We start from the raw sequence: 22,151 nt of genomic DNA, 5'->3' as shown, positions 1-22,151 counted from the left end.
CCTTTTATATGAAACATGTCAATTTGATGGAATCACATCTCTGGTGGGAAAATGCGCATTTTGTTTTTATGCAGATTTGAGAATATTCACATGAAAATCTGTCATCCATTGAATGGAAACCTAGCTATTGTATCACTAATTTATGGTAAAGAAATGACCAAGTAGATAGTAATAACCCATTTATGCTACTTGTTTGTACCAGAATAATAATTGGAAGTATCGTTCAACTCCGTAAATCTTATAAGTTGTTAAAGGGTCTAACAAATAAACAACATCATAGTAATGATCATTTATTTAGGTAGATAATTTTGGCAGTGAAGACACACACAGAAACTGAGTTCATGAGAGAAAATTCACAAGTGTTGCATGAGAATCAACACAGGGAGAATCGACCACAGTACATCTTGCCCAGCATTTAGTACTGAATGACCAATAACAGACCAGTACACTGCTCAGTGAGATGGCCAGAATGTCAGTATTAGAGAATGAGCGTTATAGTAATAACCAGTGTGATGGAGAGAATAGGTATGAAACATAGGAGTGTATATGGTAGGGACCACAGTAGGGACCGGTTTCACTGTGTGGGTTAGACAGGTGGGGTGGAGGTGTTAATGCTGGTTAGGCAGTGTGTGGGAGCCGGTATCTGTGGGATTCCGTTAAAAGGGGGGTGAGTGTCGGTGTGTAGAGGCCTAGGCACAGGAGGAACTGAATTAGTGTCAGTGTGGGCTAGTGTTGGGGGTGAGTGTTTGGGTGAGGCTCGGTGCACAGGGAGCTGGCTGTTCAGAATGTTGTAGATAGAATGCCTATTCTGAATGACAGTCTGTTCTGCACAGTACATTTCTAACTGAACATCCTGTAAAAGGCTCGGCACACTTTACAGTTTATGCAAACGGAGTATAACTCCGTACGTGAATGTCGTTTTTTGTCACAGAATGTGTGGCTCTGTGTAGTATGTAGGCCTGTCCACGTTGCTTGCTACGCAGATGTTCTCCACTCAAAGTTTGAAACGGAACGTATTATTTCTTGCGCCACACTGGTTGAAATGGAACCAGGAACATAGATTTTGTTCCTCTTTCGGCACAAAGTTCACAAAATAGTTAACTTGACATCTATCAATTTAAACTGCTGTAAGAAATAAGCACCAGTGCTGCTATAAATCCGTAGAAACAAAAGTGATGAAAGTGGTGAAAGGCTGTTTATTAACTGCACATTCTCTAAGCTCTATGGAAGAATTTGTAACTAGAATTGTAAGAAATTTACTTTAAAACAGCAACATTTTCTCCGCTGCCAAGAAGGAGGCTCTAAAATGTTCTTGCTCAGGGCCCCGACTACATTCAGCCGCGTCGACAGGCCGAAAGCGCCCACAGCCACGTCCACCACCTAATGCCCCCTTTTTTTAATAGATTTAGAAGAAAAGAATGTACTACCCCCTTTTTCGATTTTGTCTCATCGCTGCAACTCCCCAACGGGCTCGGGAGAGGCGAAGGTGGAGTCATGCGTCCTCCGAAACATGACCCGCCTAACCACGCTCTTTAACACCCGCCAGCTTAACCCGGAAGCCAGCCGCACCAATGTGTCGGATGAAACATCGTTCAAATGACTACGGGGTCAGCCTGCAGGCACGCCACAAGGAGCCGCTAAGGCGTGATGGGCCATGTAAAGCCCCCCCGGTCAAACCCTCGCTTACCCCGGACGACGCTGGGCCAATTGTGCGCCGTCCTATGGGACTTCCGGCCCCGGCCAGTTGTGGCACAGCCCAGGAATGAACCCAGATCTGTAGTAATGCTTCTAGCACTGCGATGCAGTACTTTAGACCACTACGCCACTCGGGAGGCCCTAAGCCACTTTTTGATCCAGAAAACCCCCTCATTATTTAATTACAAATCTGATTATTTCACATGGGGAAGATGTGGGAAGCTAAAAGGCTAGCTTGCTTGCTGTTTTTAAACAACCAACTAGCAGGCACAAAATTAAGTAATGTAAATGTAGCTATTTTTCAAATATGCAGTTTTTATTTTTTCTTATTAACTCAGTGGTGATGTTTTCAACGTGATTCTTCTTTGCTTTACTACAAATGGGAAGACTACAAGAAAATATCTGCTGTCGCACACTTGTGAATGTTGCTATTCTAGGAACACATGGACCGGCGAGGGTATCATGTTACCAAAAGGTGCGCGTTGCTCCAGAAAATCTGACTCTACCCAAGAGTACACACACAGTAAATGATAGAGTGATCTGTGGATAGACCTTAACGCTGCACCGTCCTGAATAAGCCCCAGTACTCATGAATGTAATGTGCAAACACTGAGCATTAAGAATGGGAGAGTGTCCCTCTGTCACGATTCCAAATGCATCACAGCAAATCTGGCACTGGCTTTTTTCTGACATCTGAATTCACATATTTAAAAACATTGTCTTCCATTACCCTCTTCAAGTTTTCCCCTTAAAAAAAACACATAGAAGAGAAACAAAACGACACTTAACTTTGTTCAGCGGTGAAAAGGAGAGGAGCAGATGACTGATGGCAGATGGCTGTTCGCCTACTAATCTCACGGCAACCCCCCCTCCAGGTCTGATCACTACTGTGTTTCCTTTTCTGTCTCCCTCTCCTCCAACTCTACCCACTCATCCCCTACCCAGATGCTAATGTGCCGTCTCAATCTTCACTCTCTTTCCCACTACTTTCTTCTCTTCTATCCTATAAATTTCTCCCTTCTAATCTTCGACCCTATTCTCCTCACTTTTCGCATCCTATGACTTGCGCTATCCACTTTTCTCGCGGCCGGCTCGGCCTTCCTCTCCTACTCCGTGGCTGAGTGACTTATTGCTGAATCTGCAGACGTGTTGCTGTGCGTTTTGTTGCTGTGCGTTTTGCTGCCAACTTTACTTTACTTTGCTAGCTGACAACTTTACGTTTTTTGTTTTGTTTTTGTTTTTAATTACCGTTTATATTTTTAGTTTTTCCATCACAACTTTTTTCCCTCATTCAACTTTTTCACTCCGGACGCTTTATCTGGACATGGTTCGTCAACACCTTCAACAGCCGAAGCTAAGTAGTAACATTAACATGATGTCTTCTAATTGCAGTCGCTGTACTCATAATATACAGGAGAACGATCGCCTTACGGCGAGAATAGCTGTGCTACAAGCCCAGCTTCAGACGCAATCGTTAGGCAAGGGTAATTTCAGTGTAGGAAAGGAAGAAACAGCGTCTGTGCCACCAGTAAGTACAGATAGTAACGTTAGTATAAATCCCCCCGCACAGTCCCCGCAGCCGGACAACTTTCTCATGGCTTCTGGAGGGAAATGCTGTTGGAATGCTCAACCGGTGTCGCTCATTCAGCCGACAGCGAGTCGGAGTCTGAGTCTGAGTCTTCTCTTGTCTCTACTCCTCCCGTTACGGGGTCTGAGACGCCGAAGGCTCCCACCATTAGCTCTGACAAATTGAAAACCCTAGTCATTGGCGACTCCATTACCCGCAGTATTAGACTTAAAGCGAATCACCCAGCGATCATACACTGTTTACCAGGGGGCAGGGCTACCGACGTTAAGGCTAATCTAAAGATGGTGCTGGCTAAAGCTAAATCTGGCGAGTGTAGAGAGTATAGAGATATTGTTATCCACGTCGGCACCAACGATGTTAGGATGAAACAGTCAGAGGTCACCAAGCGCAACATAGCTTCAGCGTGTAAATCAGCTAGAAAGATGTGTCGGCCTCGAGTAATTGTCTCTGGCCCCCTCCCAGTTAGGGGGAGTGACGAGCTCTACAGCAGAGTCTCAGCACTCAATCGCTGGTTGAAAACTGTTTTCTGCCCCTCCCAAAAGATAGAATTTGTAGATAATTGGCCCTCTTTCTGGGACTCACCCACAAACAGGACCAAGCCTGACCTGCTGAGGAGTGACGGACTCCATCCTAGCTGGAGGGGTGCTCTCATCTTATCTACCAACATAGATAGGGCTCTAACTCCTCTAGCCCCACAATGAAATAGGGTGCAGGCCAGGCAGCAGGCTGTTAGCCAACCTGCCAGCTTAGTGGAGTCTGCCAATAGCACAGTCAGTGTAGTCAGCTCAGCCATACCCATTGAGACTGTGTCTGTGCCTCGACCTAGGTTGGGCAAAACTAAACATGGCGGTGTTCGCCTTAGCAATCTTATTAGGATAAAGACCTCCTCCATTCCTGCCATTATTGAAAGAGATCGTGATACCTCACATCTCAAAATAGGGTTACTTAATGTTAGATCCCTCACTTCAAAGGCAGTCATAGTCAATGAACTAATCACTGATCATAATCTTGATGTGATTGGCCTGACTGAAACATGGCTTAAGCCTGATGAATTTACTGTGTTAAATGAGGCCTCACCTCCTGGTTACACTAGTGACCATATCCCCCGTGCATCCCGCAAAGGCGGAGGTGTTGCTAACATTTACGATAGCAAATTTCAATTTACAAAAAAAAAAATGGCGTTTTCGTCTTTTGAGCTTCTAGTCATGAAATCTATGCAGCCTACTCATTCACTTTTTATAGCTACTGTTTACAGGCCTCCTGGGCCATATACAGCGTTCCTCTCTGAGTTTCCTGAATTCCTATCAGACCTTGTAGTCATAGCAGATCATATTCTAATTTTTGGTGATTTTAATATTCACATGGAGAAGTCCACAGACCCACTCCAAAAGTCTTTCGGAGCCATCATCGACTCAGTGGGTTTTGTCCAACATGTCTCTGGACCTACTCACTGCCACAGTCATACTCTGGACCTAGTTTTGTCCCATGGAATAAATGTTGTAGATCTTAATGTTTTTCCACATAATCCTGGACTATCGGACCACCATTTTATTACGTTTGCAATCGCAACAAATAATCTGCTCAGACCCCAACCAAGGAGCATCAAAAGTCGTGCTATAAATTCTCAGACAACACAAAAATTCCTTGATGCCCTTCCAGACTCCTTCTGCCTACCCAAGGACGTCAGAGGACAAAAATCAGTTAACCACCTAACTGAGGAACTCAATTTAACCTTGCGCAATACCCTAGATGCAGTTGCACCCCTAAAAACGAAAAACATTTGTCATAAGAAACTAGCTCCCTGGTATACAGAAAATACCCGAGCTTTGAAGCAAGCTTCCAGGAAATTGGAACGGAAATGGCGCCACACCAAACTGGAAGTCTTCCGACTAGCTTGGAAAGACAGTACCGTGCAGTACCGAAGAGCCCTCACTGCTGCTCGATCATCCTACTTTTCCAACTTAATCGAGGAAAATAAGAACAATCCAAAATTTCTTTTTGATACTGTTGCGAAACTAACTAAAAAGCAGCATTCCCCAAGAGAGGATGGCTTTCACTTCAGCAGTAATAAATTCATGAACTTCTTTGAGGAAAAGATCATGACCATTAGAAAGCAAATTACGGACTCCTCTTTGAATCTGCGTATTCCTCCAGGGCTTAGCTGTCCTGGATCTGCACAGCTCTGCGAGGGCCTGGGATCGGGAGAGACACTTAAGTGTTTTAGTACTATATCTCTTGACACAATGATGAAAATAATCATGGCCTCTAAACCTTCAAGCTGCATACTGGATCCTATTCCTACTAAACTGCTGAAGGAGCTGCTTCCTGTGCTTGGCCCTCCTATGTTGAACATAATAAACAGCTCTCTATCCACCGGATGTGTACCAAACTCACTAAAAGTGGCAGTGATAAAGCCTCTCTTGAAAAAGCCAAACCTTGAGCCGGAAAATATAAAAAACTATCGGCCTATATCGAATCTTCCATTCCTCTCAAAAATTTTAGAAAAAGCTGTTGCGCAGCAACTCACTGCCTTTCTGAAGACAAACAATGTATACGAAATGCTTCAGTCTGGTTTTAGACCCCACCATAGCACTGAGACTGCACTTGTGAAGGTGGTAAATGACCTTTTAATGGCGTCAGACCGAGGCTCTGCATCTGTCCTCGTGCTACTAGACCTTAGTGCTGCCTTTGACACCATCGATCACCACATTCTTTTGGAGAGACTGGAAACCCAAATTGGTCTACACGGACAAGTTCTGGCCTGGTTTAGATCTTACCTGTCGGAAAGATATCAGTTTGTCTCTGTGAATGGTCTGTCCTCTGACAAATCAACTGTACATTTCGGTGTTCCTCAAGGTTCCGTTTTAGGACCACTATTGTTTTCACTATATATTTTACCTCTTGGGGATGTTATTCGAAAACATAATGTTAACTTTCACTGCTATGCGGATGACACACAGCTGTACATTTCAATGAAACATGGTGAAGCCCCAAAATTGCCCTCGCTAGAAGCCTGTGTTTCAGACATAAGGAAGTGGATGGCTGAAAACTTTCTACTTTTAAACTCGGACAAAACAGAGATGCTTGTTCTAGGTCCCAAGAAACAAAGAGATCTTCTGTTAAATCTGACAATTCATCTTGATGGTTGTAAAGTCGTCTCAAATAAAACTGTGAAGGACCTCGGCGTTACTCTTGACCCTGATCTCTCTTTTGACGAACATATCAAGACTGTTTCAAGGACAGCTTTTTTCCATCTACGTAACATTGCAAAAATCAGAAATTTTCTGTCCAAAAATGATGCAGAAAAATTAATCCATGCATTTGTTACTTCTAGGTTAGACTACTGCAATGCTCTACTTTCCGGCTACCCGGATAAAGCACTAAATAAACTTCAGTTAGTGCTAAATACGGCTGCTAGAATCCTGACTAGAACCAAGAAATTTGATCATATTACTCCAGTGCTAGCTTCCCTACACTGGCTTCCTGTTAAGGCAAGGGCTGATTTCAAGGTTTTACTGTTAACCTATAAAGCGTTACATGGGCTTGCTCCTACCTATCTTTCCGAGTTGGTCCTCCCGTACATACCAATACGTACGCTACGGTCACAAGACGCAGGCCTCCTAATTGTCCCTAGAATTTCTAAGCAAACAGCGGGAGGCAGGGCTTTCTCCTATAGATCTCAATTTTTATGGAACAGTCTGCCTACCCATGTGAGAGACGCAGACTCGGTCTCAACCTTTAAGTCTTTACTGAAGACTTATCTCTTCAGTAGGTCATATGATTGAGTGTAGTCTGGCCCAGGAGTGTGAAGGTGAACGGAAAGGCTCTGGAGCAACGAACCGCCCTTGCTGTCTCTGCCAGGCCGGTTCCCCTCTCTCCACTGGGATTCTCTGCCTCTAACCCTGTTACAGGGGCTGAGTCACTGGCTTGCTGGTGCTCTTTCATGCCGTCCCTAGGAGGGGTGCGTCACTTGAGTGGGTTGAGTTACTGACGTGATCTTCCTGTCTGGGTTGGCGCCCCCCCTTGGTTTGTGCTGTGGTGGAGACCTTTGTGGGCTATACTCGGCCTTGTCTCAGGATTGTAAGTTGGTGGTTGAGGATTTCCCTCTAGTGGTGCGGGGGCTGTGCTTTGGCAAAGTGGGTGGGGTTATATCCTTCCTGTTTGGCCCTGTCCGGGGGTTTCTTCGGATGGGGCCACAGTGTCTCCTGACCGCTCCTGTCTCAGCCTCCAGTATTTATGCTGCAGTAGTTTATGTGTCGGGGGGCTAGGGTCAGTTGGTTACCTGGAGTACTTCTCCTGTCTTATCCAGTGTCCTGTGTGAATTTAAGTATGCTCTCTCTAATTCTCTCGTTCTCTTTTTCTCTCTGAGAACCTGAGCCCTAGGACCATACGTCAGGACTACCGGGCATGATGACACCTTGCTGTCCCCAGTCCGCCTGGCCTTGCTGCTATTCCAGTTTCAACTGTTCTGCCTGCGGTTACGGAACCCCTACCTGTCCCAGACCTGCTGTTTTCAACTCTTAATGATCGGCTATGAAAAGCCAACTGAGATTTATTCCTGATTATTATTTGACCATGCTTGTCATTTATGAACATTTTGAAAATCTTGGCTCTCTCTAATTTTCTCCTTCTCTCTTTCTTTCTCTCGGAGGACCTGGGCCCTAGGACCATGCGTCGGGACTGCCGCCCGTGGTGACTCCTTGCTGTCCCCAGTCCGCCTGGCCTTGCTGCTATTCCAGTTTCAGCTGTTCTGCCTGCGGTTATGGAACCGCCACCTGTCCCAGACCTGTTGTTTTTCAACTCTTGATGATCGGCTATGAAAAGACAACTGAAAATTATTCATGATTATTATTTGACCATGCTTGTCACTTATGAACATTTTTGAACATCTTGGCATAGTTCTGTTATAATCTCCACCCGGCACAGCCAGAAGAGGACTGGCCACCCCTCATAGCCTGGTTCCTCTCTAGGTTTCTTCCTAGGTTTTGGCCTTTCTAGGGAGTTTTTCCTAGCCACCGTGCTTCTACACCTGCATTACTAGCTGTTTGGGGTTTTAGGCTGGGTGTCTGTACAGCACTTCGAGATATTAGCTGATGTACGAAGGGCTATATAAAATAAAATTGATTGATTGATTGATTGATTGCGAGGTTACAGAACAGGGCTACGGGCAGCTGAGCGAAAATGGAGGAAAACTAAAATGACCTATCATCATTTTACTTCCTCCTCTTCCTCTGTATCCGCTGCTAAGGCCACTTTATATCACTCAAAATTTTACGTCCCTGCCTCTAACCCTAGGAAACTCCTTTTCCACCTTCTCCCTCAATACCCCACCCCCCCCTCCATTTTTGCGTACGACTTTGTCAACCACTTTGAAAAGAAGATTGACGACATCCGCTCCTCATTCATTCAGCCACCAGTCCACTGGTCCCACTCACACAGAACTACCCTACGCCTTGACCTTTTTCTCCACTCTCTCTCCAGATAAAATCCTGAGACTAGTGAGGTCCGGCAGCCCGACAATCTACCCACTCGTCCCCATCACCACCTCCTTTCTCCAGACAATTTATATTCCTCACTTCAATCATCAACTCATCCCTGACCACTGGCTGTATTCCCCTTTGACTTCAAAATGGCCAGAGTCGCTACCCTCCTCTAGAAACCAACACTATGTAAAAAAAAATATACCGGTATCCCTTCTTTCTTTTATTTCTAAAACAATTGAGCGTGCCGTCTCTGACCAACTCTCTTGCTCAGAACGATCTTATTGAACCAACCAGTCAGGCTTCAAGACTGGTCACGCCACCAAGAATGCTCTCCTCTGTGTCATGGAGGCTTGCCGCACTGCCAACGCTGACTCTCTCAGTTCTCATCTTACTAGATCTATTCGCTGCCTTAGACACCGTGAACCATCAGATCGTCCTCTCCACCATCTCAAGGCTACGCATCTCAGGCTCTGCACACTCCTGGATTGCATCCTACCTGGCAGGTCGCTCCTACCAGGTGGAGTGGAGAGGACCTGTGTCTGCACCACATACTCTCACTACTGGTGTTCCCCAGGGCTCAGTTCTAGGCCCTCTCTTTTCTTTTTACACCAAGTCACTCAGCTCTGTCATTTCCTCACATGGTCTCTCCTATCATTGTTATGCGGATGACACTCAACAATTTTTCTACTTCCCCCTCCTGACACCCATGTGGCGACACGCATCTCTGCGTGCCTGGCAGATATCTCAGCATGGATGTCAGACCACCACCTCAAGCTCGACAAGACAGAGCTGCTCTTCCTCCCAGAGAAGGCCTGCCTGCATCTCGCTGTTGGCTGGGATCTCTGCTTGTGCCATCAAACCCCTGCAACTTATCCAGAATCCTGCAGCCTGCCTGGTGTTCAATCTTCCCATGGCCGCACGCTCCACTGGCTGCCAGTCAAAGCTTGCATCCACTACAAGCCCATGATACTTGCCTACGGAGCAGCAAGAGGAACTACCCCTCCCTACCTTCAGGCTCTGCTCAAAACCTACACCCCAATCCAAGTACTCCGTTCTTTCATCTCTGGTCTCTTGGCCCTCCCACCCCTACGGGAGAGCAGCTCCTGCTCATTCCAGTCCAAGCTCTTCTCTGTAATGGAACCACAATGTTTGAACCAACTTCCTCCTGAAGCTAGGACAGCAGAGTCCCTGCCCATCTTCCAAAAACATCTAAAACCCTACCTCTTCAAAGAGTATCTTAAATAATCCCCCTCCCCCACAATATATTACCTTTCATAAACTAACACTCCCCCCCACTTGCTCTGACTTTTCTGATAGCTACTTTATACAGGAAAAATGTACTTACTATGACTGTGATATGTGGTTGTCCCACCTAGCTATCTTAAGATGAATGCACTTACTGTACATTTCTCTGGATAAGAGCATCTACTAAATGACTAAAATGTCAATGTCACTCATTCCACCTACTTCCCACCTCCTGACATCACCTAGCCACTAACAAGTGCATCTCTATTAGGACTGCTAATCACTGCGTCAGGCAGCGCAATCCGGGCCTCACATAGACCCATCCTATTTGTCACCACACCCTAAAGGTGAGATAGGACAGCTAAACAATATCAAAAGGACAAAAACTTGTTAAAACCAAGTAGTAACCTATCAGAATGCCTCTATACTGGCATTCATCACACAGCTAACAATGAGAGGTGCAGTCCCGCGAGGTACACACAGTGCACACTATGAAATAATGGAAACAAAGAAGGCATCACACAGCTCCTGTCAATCAATCACACAGATTAACACTGACACAGGAGCCGATCATTCATCACCGTTAATAAAGGCAACAGGACATCTCAGTCTCGCTCTCTGTCCAGGCTCCCATCTCCCTCTAATAGGAAACATACAGGCTCCACAGGAAAGAAAAGAGTCGATAAAAAGCTCAATACTGATGGGGGCTGGAGTCACTCTTCCTACCTGTGCAAAACCTCTTCATGTGGAGAGGAGGGACGACGACTGTCTCGCTCTGCCACAGACATCTATATGGCACCACTGTCCCACTACACATCCATAATAGTCCATAGGGGTTTGGGGGAAGTGCCAGAAAGGGAAGGCCACAGGCTGCTACTGAAAGGGATGCTGGGAGAGGGAGCACTAAGAGATGGGGGTCTGATTAGGGAAAGGGGATGTTGGAATAGAGAATTCAGAGTCTAAACTCATTGACTTCAATTCGTTCCCCCATGTCTGGTCCTTTTCAGTCTCCCACCACCACTCCCAGCCCATCCAGTCGGATGTCCGAAAATGTATGCACTCTGGATAAGAGTGTCTGCTAAATGACAAAAAATAAAATGGTTCCCTCCAGGCATAGTGCCCCTGGGGGTCACAGGGTGACCTTGCTGAGGCGCAGCGACAGGCTGGAGCGCTGCTGGGCGCGGGGGAATGTGGAGGCGTAGCGACTCCTCAGTTGGACCGACCGCCCAGCAGTGCCTCGCACACGCAGCAGGAAGTCAAAGTTGGCTGAGGTGTTCATGGCGTAAAACACATTGGCGGTGTCTGGAATCACCAGCTCTGGAAAAGGAAGGATTTTCCCCACAATATCACAAGTCAGTAATTACAAATGAGAGTATAAAAGACAGTGTGTGATATTTGAGTGACAGGGAGAATATTTGTACCTCTTTCGTCAGAGATGACCTGCACCAGCTCGTATCCCTCCCCAGGCTCACTCTCCAGGTTGTGTTTGGCCACGGCTCTAGAGATCACTGCTGGAGTCTTATCCTGACTCGTCAACTGGGGAGGGAACACCACCATGTACCAATCAAAAACCACTTTAAAGGGTTCCATACATTTATTCAAAATGTCTTGGCCATCTGAATCAAAGTACTAATCTCCTGCTGAGCCGTACCATGATGCTCTTGTAGAGGTTGCCATTGCCCTGCTCCAGGCTGACTCTGATGATGCAGGCGTCCTGAGCCTGGGTGTTGTAGGCAGGGGGCAGGGGAGAGGAGGGGGACATGGGTGTCAGGGAGTCCAAGCGATGGTGCATGCAGAGTGGGCCAGGGAGGAAGGGTGAGGCCGGAGTCACAGGAACACTGGCTGAGGACAAGGTAGTGTCCATGGAGTGGAGAGAAATGCAATAGCAAGACTCGGACACCTGGACACAAACAGATACATTAGTTAGCACACATACAGACTCAATGCTGACATAATTACAACAACTAGTTTATACCTAGAATTATTTACACATGATATGAAAACAAAATGTGACAATACAGAACAAAGTAAATGAAAAATATGGAGTGTGTAAATCCCTCACCAACTTAGCTCGTAAAATATACTTGAAGTAATATGACAATAGGGGAGTGGGTGTTAGTGCTTTACCTTGTTCTGCTGTGCATCTGAAGTGTGTTTAGGTGTCATGCCTAGGCCCTCGCTGTCTGAAGGGCTGGAGTCACTGGACGACACACTGACTGAGTCCATGCTCTCCCCTGAGCTGCCAGTAGGGGGCGACCGAGGTGTTTCCCTCACTGGGGAACAGCCTGCTGAGTCTGCTCCTTGGAACAGTCTGGTGACAGAGGGAAAATGGTCAGGTTAAAAAAAAAAGAGCAAATGGGTCAGATAGATCTAACATCACACTGATATAACTGTTTCCTGTTAAAACATAACAAATATTATGTCAAAGGCTAAGGTTCCAAATCTGATAGTCCTAGGAATTCTACAACAATACAATGTCTATATTTCAGGGTAGATTTCTTGTAAATCTAAATGTAAAGTACAGTTTCCTTCATTTTTTAATTCCTCCAGTGTGTACTTACAGACTGAGTCTCTTAACCATGCTCTTGCGAAGTTTGGGTAAGGTTGGACTGCTGTCTCCCACTCCTTCAATGTCACAAGACATAGCATGGCTGCAGGAGATGAACAGAGAATAATTATGACATCACTGCTACTAGCCTATTTAGCCTCAGCATAATGAATCAAACAATCAGAATGAAAGAGAGCAAAGCATAGAGAGAGAGCAAAACACCAGTCTCAACGTCAACAGTGAAGAGGCGACTCCGGGATGGTGGCCTTCTAGGCAAAGTTCCTCTGTCCAGTGTCTATGTTCTTTTGTCCATCTTAATCTTTTCTTTTTAGCAGCCAGTCTGAGATATGCCTTTTTCTTTGAGACTCTGCCTAGAAGGCCAGCATCTCGGAGTCACCTCTTCACTGTTAACGTTGAGACTGGACTGGTGCACTTCACAAAATAGATGGCTTCATGAGGCTGGAAAATTATGTGGATATACTGAAGTAACATCAGTCAGACATCAGTCAGGAAGTTAAAGCTTGGTCGCAAATGGGTCTTCCAAATGGACAATGACCCCAAGCATGCTTCCAAAGTTGTGTCAAAATGGCTTAAGGACAACAAAGTCAAGGTGTTGGAGTGGCCATCACAAAGCCCTGATCTCAATCCCATAGAAAAATTGTGGGTAGAACTGAAAAAGCGTGTGCGAGCAAGGAGGCCTACAAACCTGACTCAGTTACACCAGCTCTGACGTATTGTGGAAAGCTTGTGGAAGGCTACCCGAAACGTTTGACCCAAATTAAAAAATGTATAGGCAATGTTACCAAATACTAATTGAGTGCATGTAAACTTCTGACCCACTGGGAATGTGATGAAAGAAATACAAGCTGAAATAAATAATTATCTCTACTATTATTCTGACATTTCACATTCTTAAAATAAAGTGGTGATCCTAACTGGCCTAAGACAGGGAATTTTTACTAGGATTAAATGTCAGGAATACACGCACGCGCATGCACACACACACACACACTGCCTTCAGAACGTATTCATACCACTTGACTAATTCCACACTGCTGTGTTACAGCCTGAATTTAAAATTTAAAATACCCCAAAACATGTTTGTTTTTTATTTTAGCAAATTTATTTAAAATTAAATGCAGAAATATCTAATTCACGTAAGTATTCACACCCCTGTGTCAATTATTTGTAGAAGCACCTTTGGCTGTGATTACAGCTGTGAGTCTTTCTGGGTAAGTCTCTAAGAGCTTTCCACACCTGGATTGTGCAATATTTGACTATTATTAGTTTCAAAATTCTTCAAGCTCTGTCAAATTGGTTGTTGATCATTGCTAGACAACCATTGTCAAGGATTTTCAGGTAGATTGAAGTCAAAAAACTAACTAGCCCACTCAGAAACATCCAGGGTAGATTTGGCCTTTTGTTTCAGGTTATTGTTATTGGATTTGCCTCAAACATAATTTTTTGTCCTGAAAAGAAAGTGTTATTTGCGTCGCCGATTTTTTTTGCAGTATTATTTTAGTGCCTTGTTGAAAACAGGATGCACGTTTTGAAATATTTGTATTATGTACAGGCTTCCTTTTCACTCTGTCAATTATTTTAGTATTGTGGACTAACTACAATGTTGTTGATCCATCCTATCACAGCCATTAAACTCTGTAAATGTTTTAAAGTCACAATTGGCCTCATTGTGAAATCCCTGAGTGATTTCCTTCCTCTCAGGCAACTGAGTTAGGAAGGATGCCTGTAGCGTTGTAGTGACTGGGTGTATTGATACACCATCCAAAGAGTAATTGATAACGTCACCATGCTCAAAGGGATATTCAATGTCTGCTTATTTGAAAAAGATTTACCCATCTACCAATAGGTGCCCTTCTTTGCGAGGCATTGGAAAACCTCCCTGGTCTTTGCGGTTGTATCTGTGTTTGAAATTCATAGTTTGACTGAGGGACCTTACAGATAATTGTATTTTTGGGGGTACAGAGATGAGGTAGTCATTCAAAAATCATGTTAAACACTATTATTGAACACAGAGTGAGTCCATGCAACTTATTATGTGACTTGTTAAGCAAATCTTTACTGCTGAACTTATTTAGGCTATCCATAACAAAGGGGTTGAATACTTATTGACTCAAAACACTAAAGGTTTTAATTTTTAATTAATTTGTAAACATTTCTAAAAACATAATTCTACATTGACATTACGGGGTAGGCCACATAAAATGTGCAATTTAATCAATTTTAAATTCAACAAAATGTGGAAAAAGTCAAGGGTTATTAACACTTTCTGAAGGCACTGTGTACATTAGCGTGAATGAGGATGTTGTTTGTACCTCTCCTCCTCGCTGTGTTGGGGCTGGTTCTTGAACCAGCGCAGGAAGGCATCATCAGCACTAAGACAGTAGCTGTTACACGCAGACTGCAGCAGCTTGATCTGAGCTATCACCTCAAACTCCTGAATAAGAGAGTCAGAGTGAGATCAAGGTCAGTCATATCAATAAAGCTGACTACTAACAATGACTTGTCCCCTTTACCTAATTAGTGGTTTAGAACAGGTTAAAAATGAGACTCACCCTTCGCCTCTTCTCAAAGTTGATTAGCCCCCCCTGCAGACATCACAAACGCAACAGTGTGACAGACAGAACGCAGATACACCACAAAAGTATGTGGACACCCATTCAAATTTGTGGATTCGGCTATTTCAGCCACACCCGTTGCTGACAAGTGTATAAAATCGAGAACACAACCATGCAATCTCCATAGCCAAACATTGACAGTAGAATGGCCCGTACTGAAGAGCTCAGTGACTTTCAACGGTTATAGGATGCCACCTTTACAACAAGTCAGTTTGTAAAATTTCTGCCCTGCTAGAGCTGCCCTGGTCAACTGTAGGTGCTGTTATTGTGAAGTGGAAACATCTAGGAGAAACAACAGCTCAGCCGCAATGTGGTAGGCCACACAAGCTCACAGAACATGACTGCCGAGTGCTGAAGCGCATAGCATGTAAAAATCGTCTGTTCTCGGTTGCAACACTCAATAACGAGTTCCAAACTGCCTCTGGAAGCAAAGTCAGCACAAGAACTGTTCGTCGGTTGCTTCATGAAATGGGTTTCCATGGCCAAGCAGCCGCATCATAAGCCGAAGATAACCATGTGCAATGCCAAGCGTCTGCTGGAGTCGTGTAAAGCTCGCCGCCATTGGACTCTGGAGCAGCGGAAACATGTTCTCTGGAGTGAGGAATCACACTTCAGCATCTGGCAGTCCGACGGACGAATCTGGGTTTGGCCGATGCCAGGAGAACGCTACCTGCCTCAATGTATAGTGCCAACTGTAAACTTTGGTGGAGGAAGAATATTGGTCTGAGGCTGTTTTTCATGGTTCGGGCTAGGCCCCTTAGTTCCAGTGAAGGAAAATCTTAACGCTACAGCATACAATGACATTCTAGACGATTCTGTGCTTCCAAGTTGGTGGCAACAGTTTGGTGAAAGCCCTTTCCTGTTTCAGCATGACAATGCCCCCGTGCACAAAGTGAGGTCCATAAATAAATTGTTTGTCGTGATCGGTGTGGAAGAACTTGACTGGCCTGCACAGAGCCCTGACCTCAACCCCATCTAACACCTTTGAGCTGAATTGGAACGCTGACTGCGAGCCAGGACTAATCGCCCAACATCAGTGCCCGACCTCACTAATGCTCGTGGTTGAATGGAAGCAAGTCCCAGTAGCAATGTTCCAACATCTAGTGGAAAGCATTTCCCGAAGAGTAGAGGCTGTTATAGAAGCAAAGGGGGGAACAACTCCATATTAATACCCATGATTTTGGAATGAGATGTTCTACGAGCCATGTAGTGTACCACAGTGCGCAGGCTAAACAAACAGTGGTGGTGGACTACTCTAAAAACTGCCAAACAAATACTAAAATGCTAATGGAAACTCATGCTCTAGTTGCAAACAGCAGTACCAACACACCAGGGAAGGGCATTTGACATATTTTGACCGTTCGAGTACTGAGTTTCTATTTATTTTTTAAAAATCTATTTTTAGAACACAAGGGCAAGATCCACACTGGAAAAATGTGCGCATTTATGCATATGCGAACAGTGCACAACAATGCCTAATTTATCATAACCATTAGAGATAACTAATCCAAATTGCCTCATATACAGTGCATTCGGAAAGTATTCAGACCCCTTCATTTTCTACACATTTTGTTAATCAATTCTAAAATCTATTGTCTGTTTTTCCCTCATAAATCTACACACACACATATACCCCATAATGTGAAAGCAAAAACAGGTATTTAGAAATGTTTGGGAAAAAATTCAGATAACTGAAATCTTACATTTACATAAGAATTCAGACTTTGTTGAAGCACCTTTGGCAGCGATTACAGCCTCTAGTCTTCTTGGGTATGACGCTAAAAGCTCGGCACACCTGTATTTGGGGAGTTTCTCACATTCTTCTCTGCAGATCCTCTCAAGCTCTCTCAGGTTGGACGGGGAGCGTCGCTGCACAGCTATTTTCAGGTCTCTCCAGAGATGTTCGATCAGGTTCCGGGCTCTGGCTGGGCAACCTCAAGGACATTCAGAGACTTGTCCCGAAGCTACTCTTGCGTTGTGTTGGCTGTGATCTTAGGGTCGTTGTCCTGTTGGAAGGTGAACCTTCGCCCCAGTCTGAGGTCCTCAGCGCTCTGGAGCAGGTTTTCATCAAGGATCTCTGTACTTTGCTCCATTTATCTTTCCCTCGATCCTGACTAGTCTCCCAGTCCCTGCCGCTGAAAAACATCCCCACAGCATGATGCTGCTACCACCATGCTTCACCGTAGGGATGGTGCCAGGTTTCCTCCAGACATGGCGCTTGGTATTCAGGCCAAAGAGTTCAATCTTGGTTTCATCAGACCAGAGAATCTTGTTTCTCATGGTCTGAGAGTCCTTTAGGTGCCTTTTGGCAAACTCCAAGTGGCTGCCATGTGCCTTTTACTGAGGAGTGGCTTCCGTCTGGCCACTCTTCCTTAAAGGCCTGATTATTGGAGTGCTGCAGAGATGTTTGTCCTTCTGGAAGGTTCTCCCTTCTCCACAGAGTAACTTTGGATCTCTGTCAGAGTGACCATCGGGTTCTCCCTGACCAAGACCCTTCTCCCCCAACTGGTCAGTTTGACCAGATGGCCAGCTCTAGGAAGAGTCTTGGTGGTTCCAAACTTCTTCCATTTAAGAATGATGGAGGCTAATGTGTTCTTGGGGACCTTCAATGCTGCAGACATGTTTTGCTACCCTTCCCCAGATCTGTGCATCGACACAATCCTGTCTCGGAGCTCTACAGACAATTATTTCGACCTCATGGCTTAGTTTTTGCTCTGATAACTGTGGGACCTTATATAGACAGATGTGTGCCTTTCCAAATCATGTCCAATCAATTGAATTTACCACAGATGGACTACAATGAAGTTGTAAACATCTCAAGGATGATCAATGGAAATAGGATGCACCGGAGCTCAATTTCGAGTCTCATAGCAAAGGTTCTGAATACGGTATCCATTTTTTAGTTTTAATAAATTTGTAAACATTTCTAAAAACCTGTTTTCGCTTTGTCATTATGGGGTACTGTGTGTAGATTAATGAGGGGGAAAAATGTAATCTATTTTAGAATAATAAGGCTGTAACGTAACAAAATGTGGAAAAAGTCAAGGGGTCTGAATACTTTCCGAATGCACTGTATATTCAGAATAAAAAGATATTGCCATTTCCGACGAATTTATGTAAAGCCTAATATCAACTGGTTATATTATATTGTGGAACACAGTCTTCAAAAAAGGCACTAACCTCAGCAGTGGTGCTAACTTGAAGAAGCCTACGGCTGTGCAATGACAGACATGTTTTGTTAATGTAGCAGACAAGACTCTTATTTCCCAAGCCCTTATCACAGTCAAGACAATAACAGAATAAAATATTTTTACAAATGAAAAAAGTTGCCAGTGCGAGGTGATCTGAAACAGTTATTCTCAAAGAGGGATCATTTGAAACGGGGCTTAGTTTGGGGCATTGAAAGAAAATAAATGTCAGGGTTACAAACCAAAATCGGTCTCATTTTCTTCTATATAGGGGAAGCAGGTAGCCTAGTGGTTAGAGCGTTGGGCCAGTAACCGAAAGGTTTCTAGATCGAATCCCCGAGCTGACAAGGTATAAAATCGGTCGTTCTGCCCCTGAACAAGGCAGTTAACCCACTGTTACTAGGCCGTCATTGTGAATAAGAATTTGTTCTTAACTGACTTGCCTAGTTAATAGGTCGAATAAAAATAGTCAGCCACAACATCCATTTGGTGAGTCGGCCTAGTTTTAATGATTCTGATGAAAATACGCTCTGTCTTTATCAAACTAATGTTTTTGCCTATTTTCAGTGTGGAACCTATCTATGTTTAGAGAGGTTATAGCCTAGGCTAACCAATTCTAAAATGGCATTAGCAGTTCTCAAAGTTGTGGAAAACAGACGTGACACAATTATTCCAAAACAGCAGCTCATTGTTGTCCATTTTGAATTTGTGATAAAACTGTCATCATTTGGCAAGGAATGTAGCTTGTGTATCCCATAAGTTAGAGGCCTTTTCCCCCCCCACCGTCCTACTGTTATTACAGGCATTTATTTCTGTTGGCCTAACAGGAGATTGTGTGGAAACTCAGCATGTGTGTGTATAGGGAGCGGTCTGAATGCAATTGAGGGAGTGAGACACTGAGGTGAATGGGAATTTAGGGAGAAGAACTGTGTGCTGCTTGCCTTGGTTTCTTTTTTGTTGTGCCCCGCAAATGCACATGTACAAATGGACACAAAGCAAATGAACGTTGTCTTTAAGACAAAATAACATTTGTTTTTCTGGTACAAGCCACAAAGCACATTCCACCAAATAGTTTTACAGTATTTGAAGAAAGAAAAAGATCTCTGCTTAAAGATCGGGTTTTGACGTCCATTTGAGTACTCATGCCAATCCCTACAACACACACAGGAGAAGTCTACATCCAAACAGAATGAGTGAGTAGGATGATAGTAAGGCTCACCTCTACTAGGTCTGACCGGGCAGTATCTAACATGGTCAGGTCTGTCAGGAAGGTGCCCAGGTAAGGTATCGTCCCCTGCATGGCACCCTGGGAGGAGAGACAGAGCAATGGTTCAAAATCATACCGATACATCAGCAGGCACAGCCAAGCTTATCTCACTTTGACTCCCCTCCTGAAACGGAAAAAAACTGGGCCTCAAACTGACAGTGGCTTGTAGCTTGCTCCATCTCTCACCATTTCCTTCTGCAGCTGGAGTCGTTTGTGAGTGCGTTTCTGGTGCTCCTTAGCACAGCCTTCCAGATTGGCAAACTTAGAGGTGCCCTCCTGTATGGGAAAAAGTAGATTGATTGTAGTAGTGATTCGACATTCACACAATCACTACACCAAAAACCAAACCCTCTCATATGATGGTATTAACAGAGCAGAGTCTCACCCTCATCAGCAGCTCTCGGCTGGTCAGGTAGTTGTTGTGATCTGAGAAGATGTCCGATAGCTCTTCAAACGTAGACATGCTGTCTCTGGGGGAATTACATAGAGAAAGGTTAGAACAAATTGGGAATGCATAGGAATTCTATCACGAGTTGTGACTAGGGCTGTGGCAGTCATGACATTTTGGTCAGCTGGTTATTGTCATGCAAAAGAGCTCCGGTCTCCAGGCCTCCATGCATACAAGCCGCTAATGCACACCTTTGAAACATCTACATTTAAAAAAGTAGAATAAATAAATGTTACAGTGGGGAGAACAAGTATTTGATACACTGCCGATTTTGCCGATTTTCCTACTTACAAAGCATGTAGAGGTCTGTAATTTTTATCATAGGTACACTTCAACTGTGAGAGACGGAATCTAAAACAAAAATCCCAAAAATCACATTGTATGATTTTTAAGTAATTAATTTGCATTTTATTGCATGACATAAGTATTTGATACATCAGAAAAGCAGAACTTAATATTTGGTACAGAATCCTTTGTTTGCAATTACAGAGATCATACGTTTCCTGTAGTTCTTGACCAGGTTTGCACACACTGCAGCAGGGATTTTGGCCCACTCCTCCATACAGACCTTCTCCAGATCCTTCAGGTTTCGGGGCTGTCGCTGGGCAATACGGACTTTCAGCTCCCTCCAAAGATTTTCTATTGGGTTCAGGTCTGGAGACTGGCTAGGCCACTCCAGGACCTTGAGATACTTCTTACGGAGCCACTCCTTAGTTGCCCTGGCTGTGTGTTTCGGGTCGTTGTCATGCTGGAAGACCCAGCCACGACCCATCATCAATGCTCTTACTGAGGGAAGGAGGTTGTTGGCTAAGATCTCGTAATACATGGCCCCATCCATCCTCCCCTCAATACGGTGCAGTCGTCCTGTCCCCTTTGCAGAAAAGCATCCCCAAAGAATGATGTTTCCACCTCCATGCTTCACGGTTGGGATGGTGTTCTTGGGGTTGTACTCATCCTTCTTCTTCCTCCAAACACGGCGAGTGGAGTTTAGACCAAAAAGCTCTATTTTTGAATCATCAGACCACATGACCTTCTCCCATTCCTCCTCTGGATCATCCAGATGGTCATTGGCAAACTTCAGACGGGCCTGGACATGCGCCTGCTTGAGCAGGGGGACCTTGTGTGCGCTGCAGGATTTTAATCCATGACGGCGTAGTGTGTTACTAATGGTTTTCTTTGAGACTGTGGTCCCAGCTCTCTTCAGGTCATTGACCAGGTCCTGCCGTGTAGTTCTGGGCTGATCCCTCACCTTCCTCATGATCATTGATGCCCCACGAGGTGAGATCTTGCATGGAGCCCCAGACCGAGGGTGATTGACCATCATCTTGAACTTCTTCTATTTTCTTCTATTTTCTAATAATTGCGCCAACAGTTGTTGCCTTCTCACCAAGCTGCTTGCCTATTGTCCTGTAGCCCATCCCAGCCTTGTGCAGGTCTACAATTTTATCCCTGATGTCCTTACACAGCTCTCTGGTCTTGGCCATTGTGGAGAGGTTGGAGTCTGTTTGATTGAGTGTGTGGACAGGTGTCTTTTATACAGGTAACGAGTTCAAACAGGTGCAGTTAATACAGGTAATGAGTGGAGAACAGGAGGGCTTCTTAAAGAAAAACTAACAGGTCTGTGAGAGCCGGAATTCTTACTGGTTGGTAGGTGATCAAATACTTATGTCATGCAATAAAATGCAAATGAATTACTTAAAAATCATACAATGTGATTTTCTGGATTTTTTTAGATTCCGTCTCTCACAGTTGAAGTGTACCTATGATAAAAATTACAGACCTCTACATGCTTTGTAAGTAGGAAAACCTGCAAAATCGGCAGTGTATCAAATACTTGTTCTCCCCACTGTATATACACCATCACAATAAATCCATTTTTTTTACGCAAGTCTAAAGAAACATTATGATATGAATAGTTGATTTTTTTCTAGGGAGTTTTTCCTAGCCACCGTGCTTCTACACCTGCATTGCTTGCTGTTTGGGGTTTTAAGCTAGGTTTCTGTACAGCACTTTGATATATCAGCTGATGTAAGAAGGGCTATATAAATAAATT

The 22,151-nt window shown here is 44.5% G+C and overlaps 1 protein-coding gene across 2 annotated transcripts in view; it reads right to left on the bottom strand.

Moving 5' to 3' along the window:
• Window positions 1-277: 277 nt before the first annotated feature.
• LOC139578367 (ral guanine nucleotide dissociation stimulator-like 1) overlaps window positions 278-22,151 on the bottom strand; it is a 35,365-nt gene continuing 13,491 nt past the window's right edge. For both annotated transcript variants that reach the window (XM_071405849.1, XM_071405850.1), the window contains exons 8-17: window positions 20,036-20,120; window positions 19,837-19,926; window positions 19,603-19,689; window positions 15,133-15,165; window positions 14,893-15,014; window positions 12,573-12,662; window positions 12,139-12,322; window positions 11,663-11,911; window positions 11,433-11,547; window positions 278-11,328 (exon numbers count right to left, since the gene is read on the bottom strand). In XM_071405849.1, the coding sequence (XP_071261950.1) occupies window positions 11,141-11,328; window positions 11,433-11,547; window positions 11,663-11,911; window positions 12,139-12,322; window positions 12,573-12,662; window positions 14,893-15,014; window positions 15,133-15,165; window positions 19,603-19,689; window positions 19,837-19,926; window positions 20,036-20,120 (1,243 nt within the window). In that variant the 3' untranslated portion in view covers window positions 278-11,140. The remainder of the gene's footprint in view (window positions 11,329-11,432; window positions 11,548-11,662; window positions 11,912-12,138; window positions 12,323-12,572; window positions 12,663-14,892; window positions 15,015-15,132; window positions 15,166-19,602; window positions 19,690-19,836; window positions 19,927-20,035; window positions 20,121-22,151) is intronic.

Source organism: Salvelinus alpinus, chromosome 6 (assembly GCF_045679555.1).
Source record: "Salvelinus alpinus chromosome 6, SLU_Salpinus.1, whole genome shotgun sequence".
Lineage (NCBI taxonomy): Eukaryota > Metazoa > Chordata > Actinopteri > Salmoniformes > Salmonidae > Salvelinus > Salvelinus alpinus.
The sequence above is the reverse complement of the archived record's forward strand: the minus strand, read 5'-3'. Positions and strand labels throughout refer to the sequence as shown.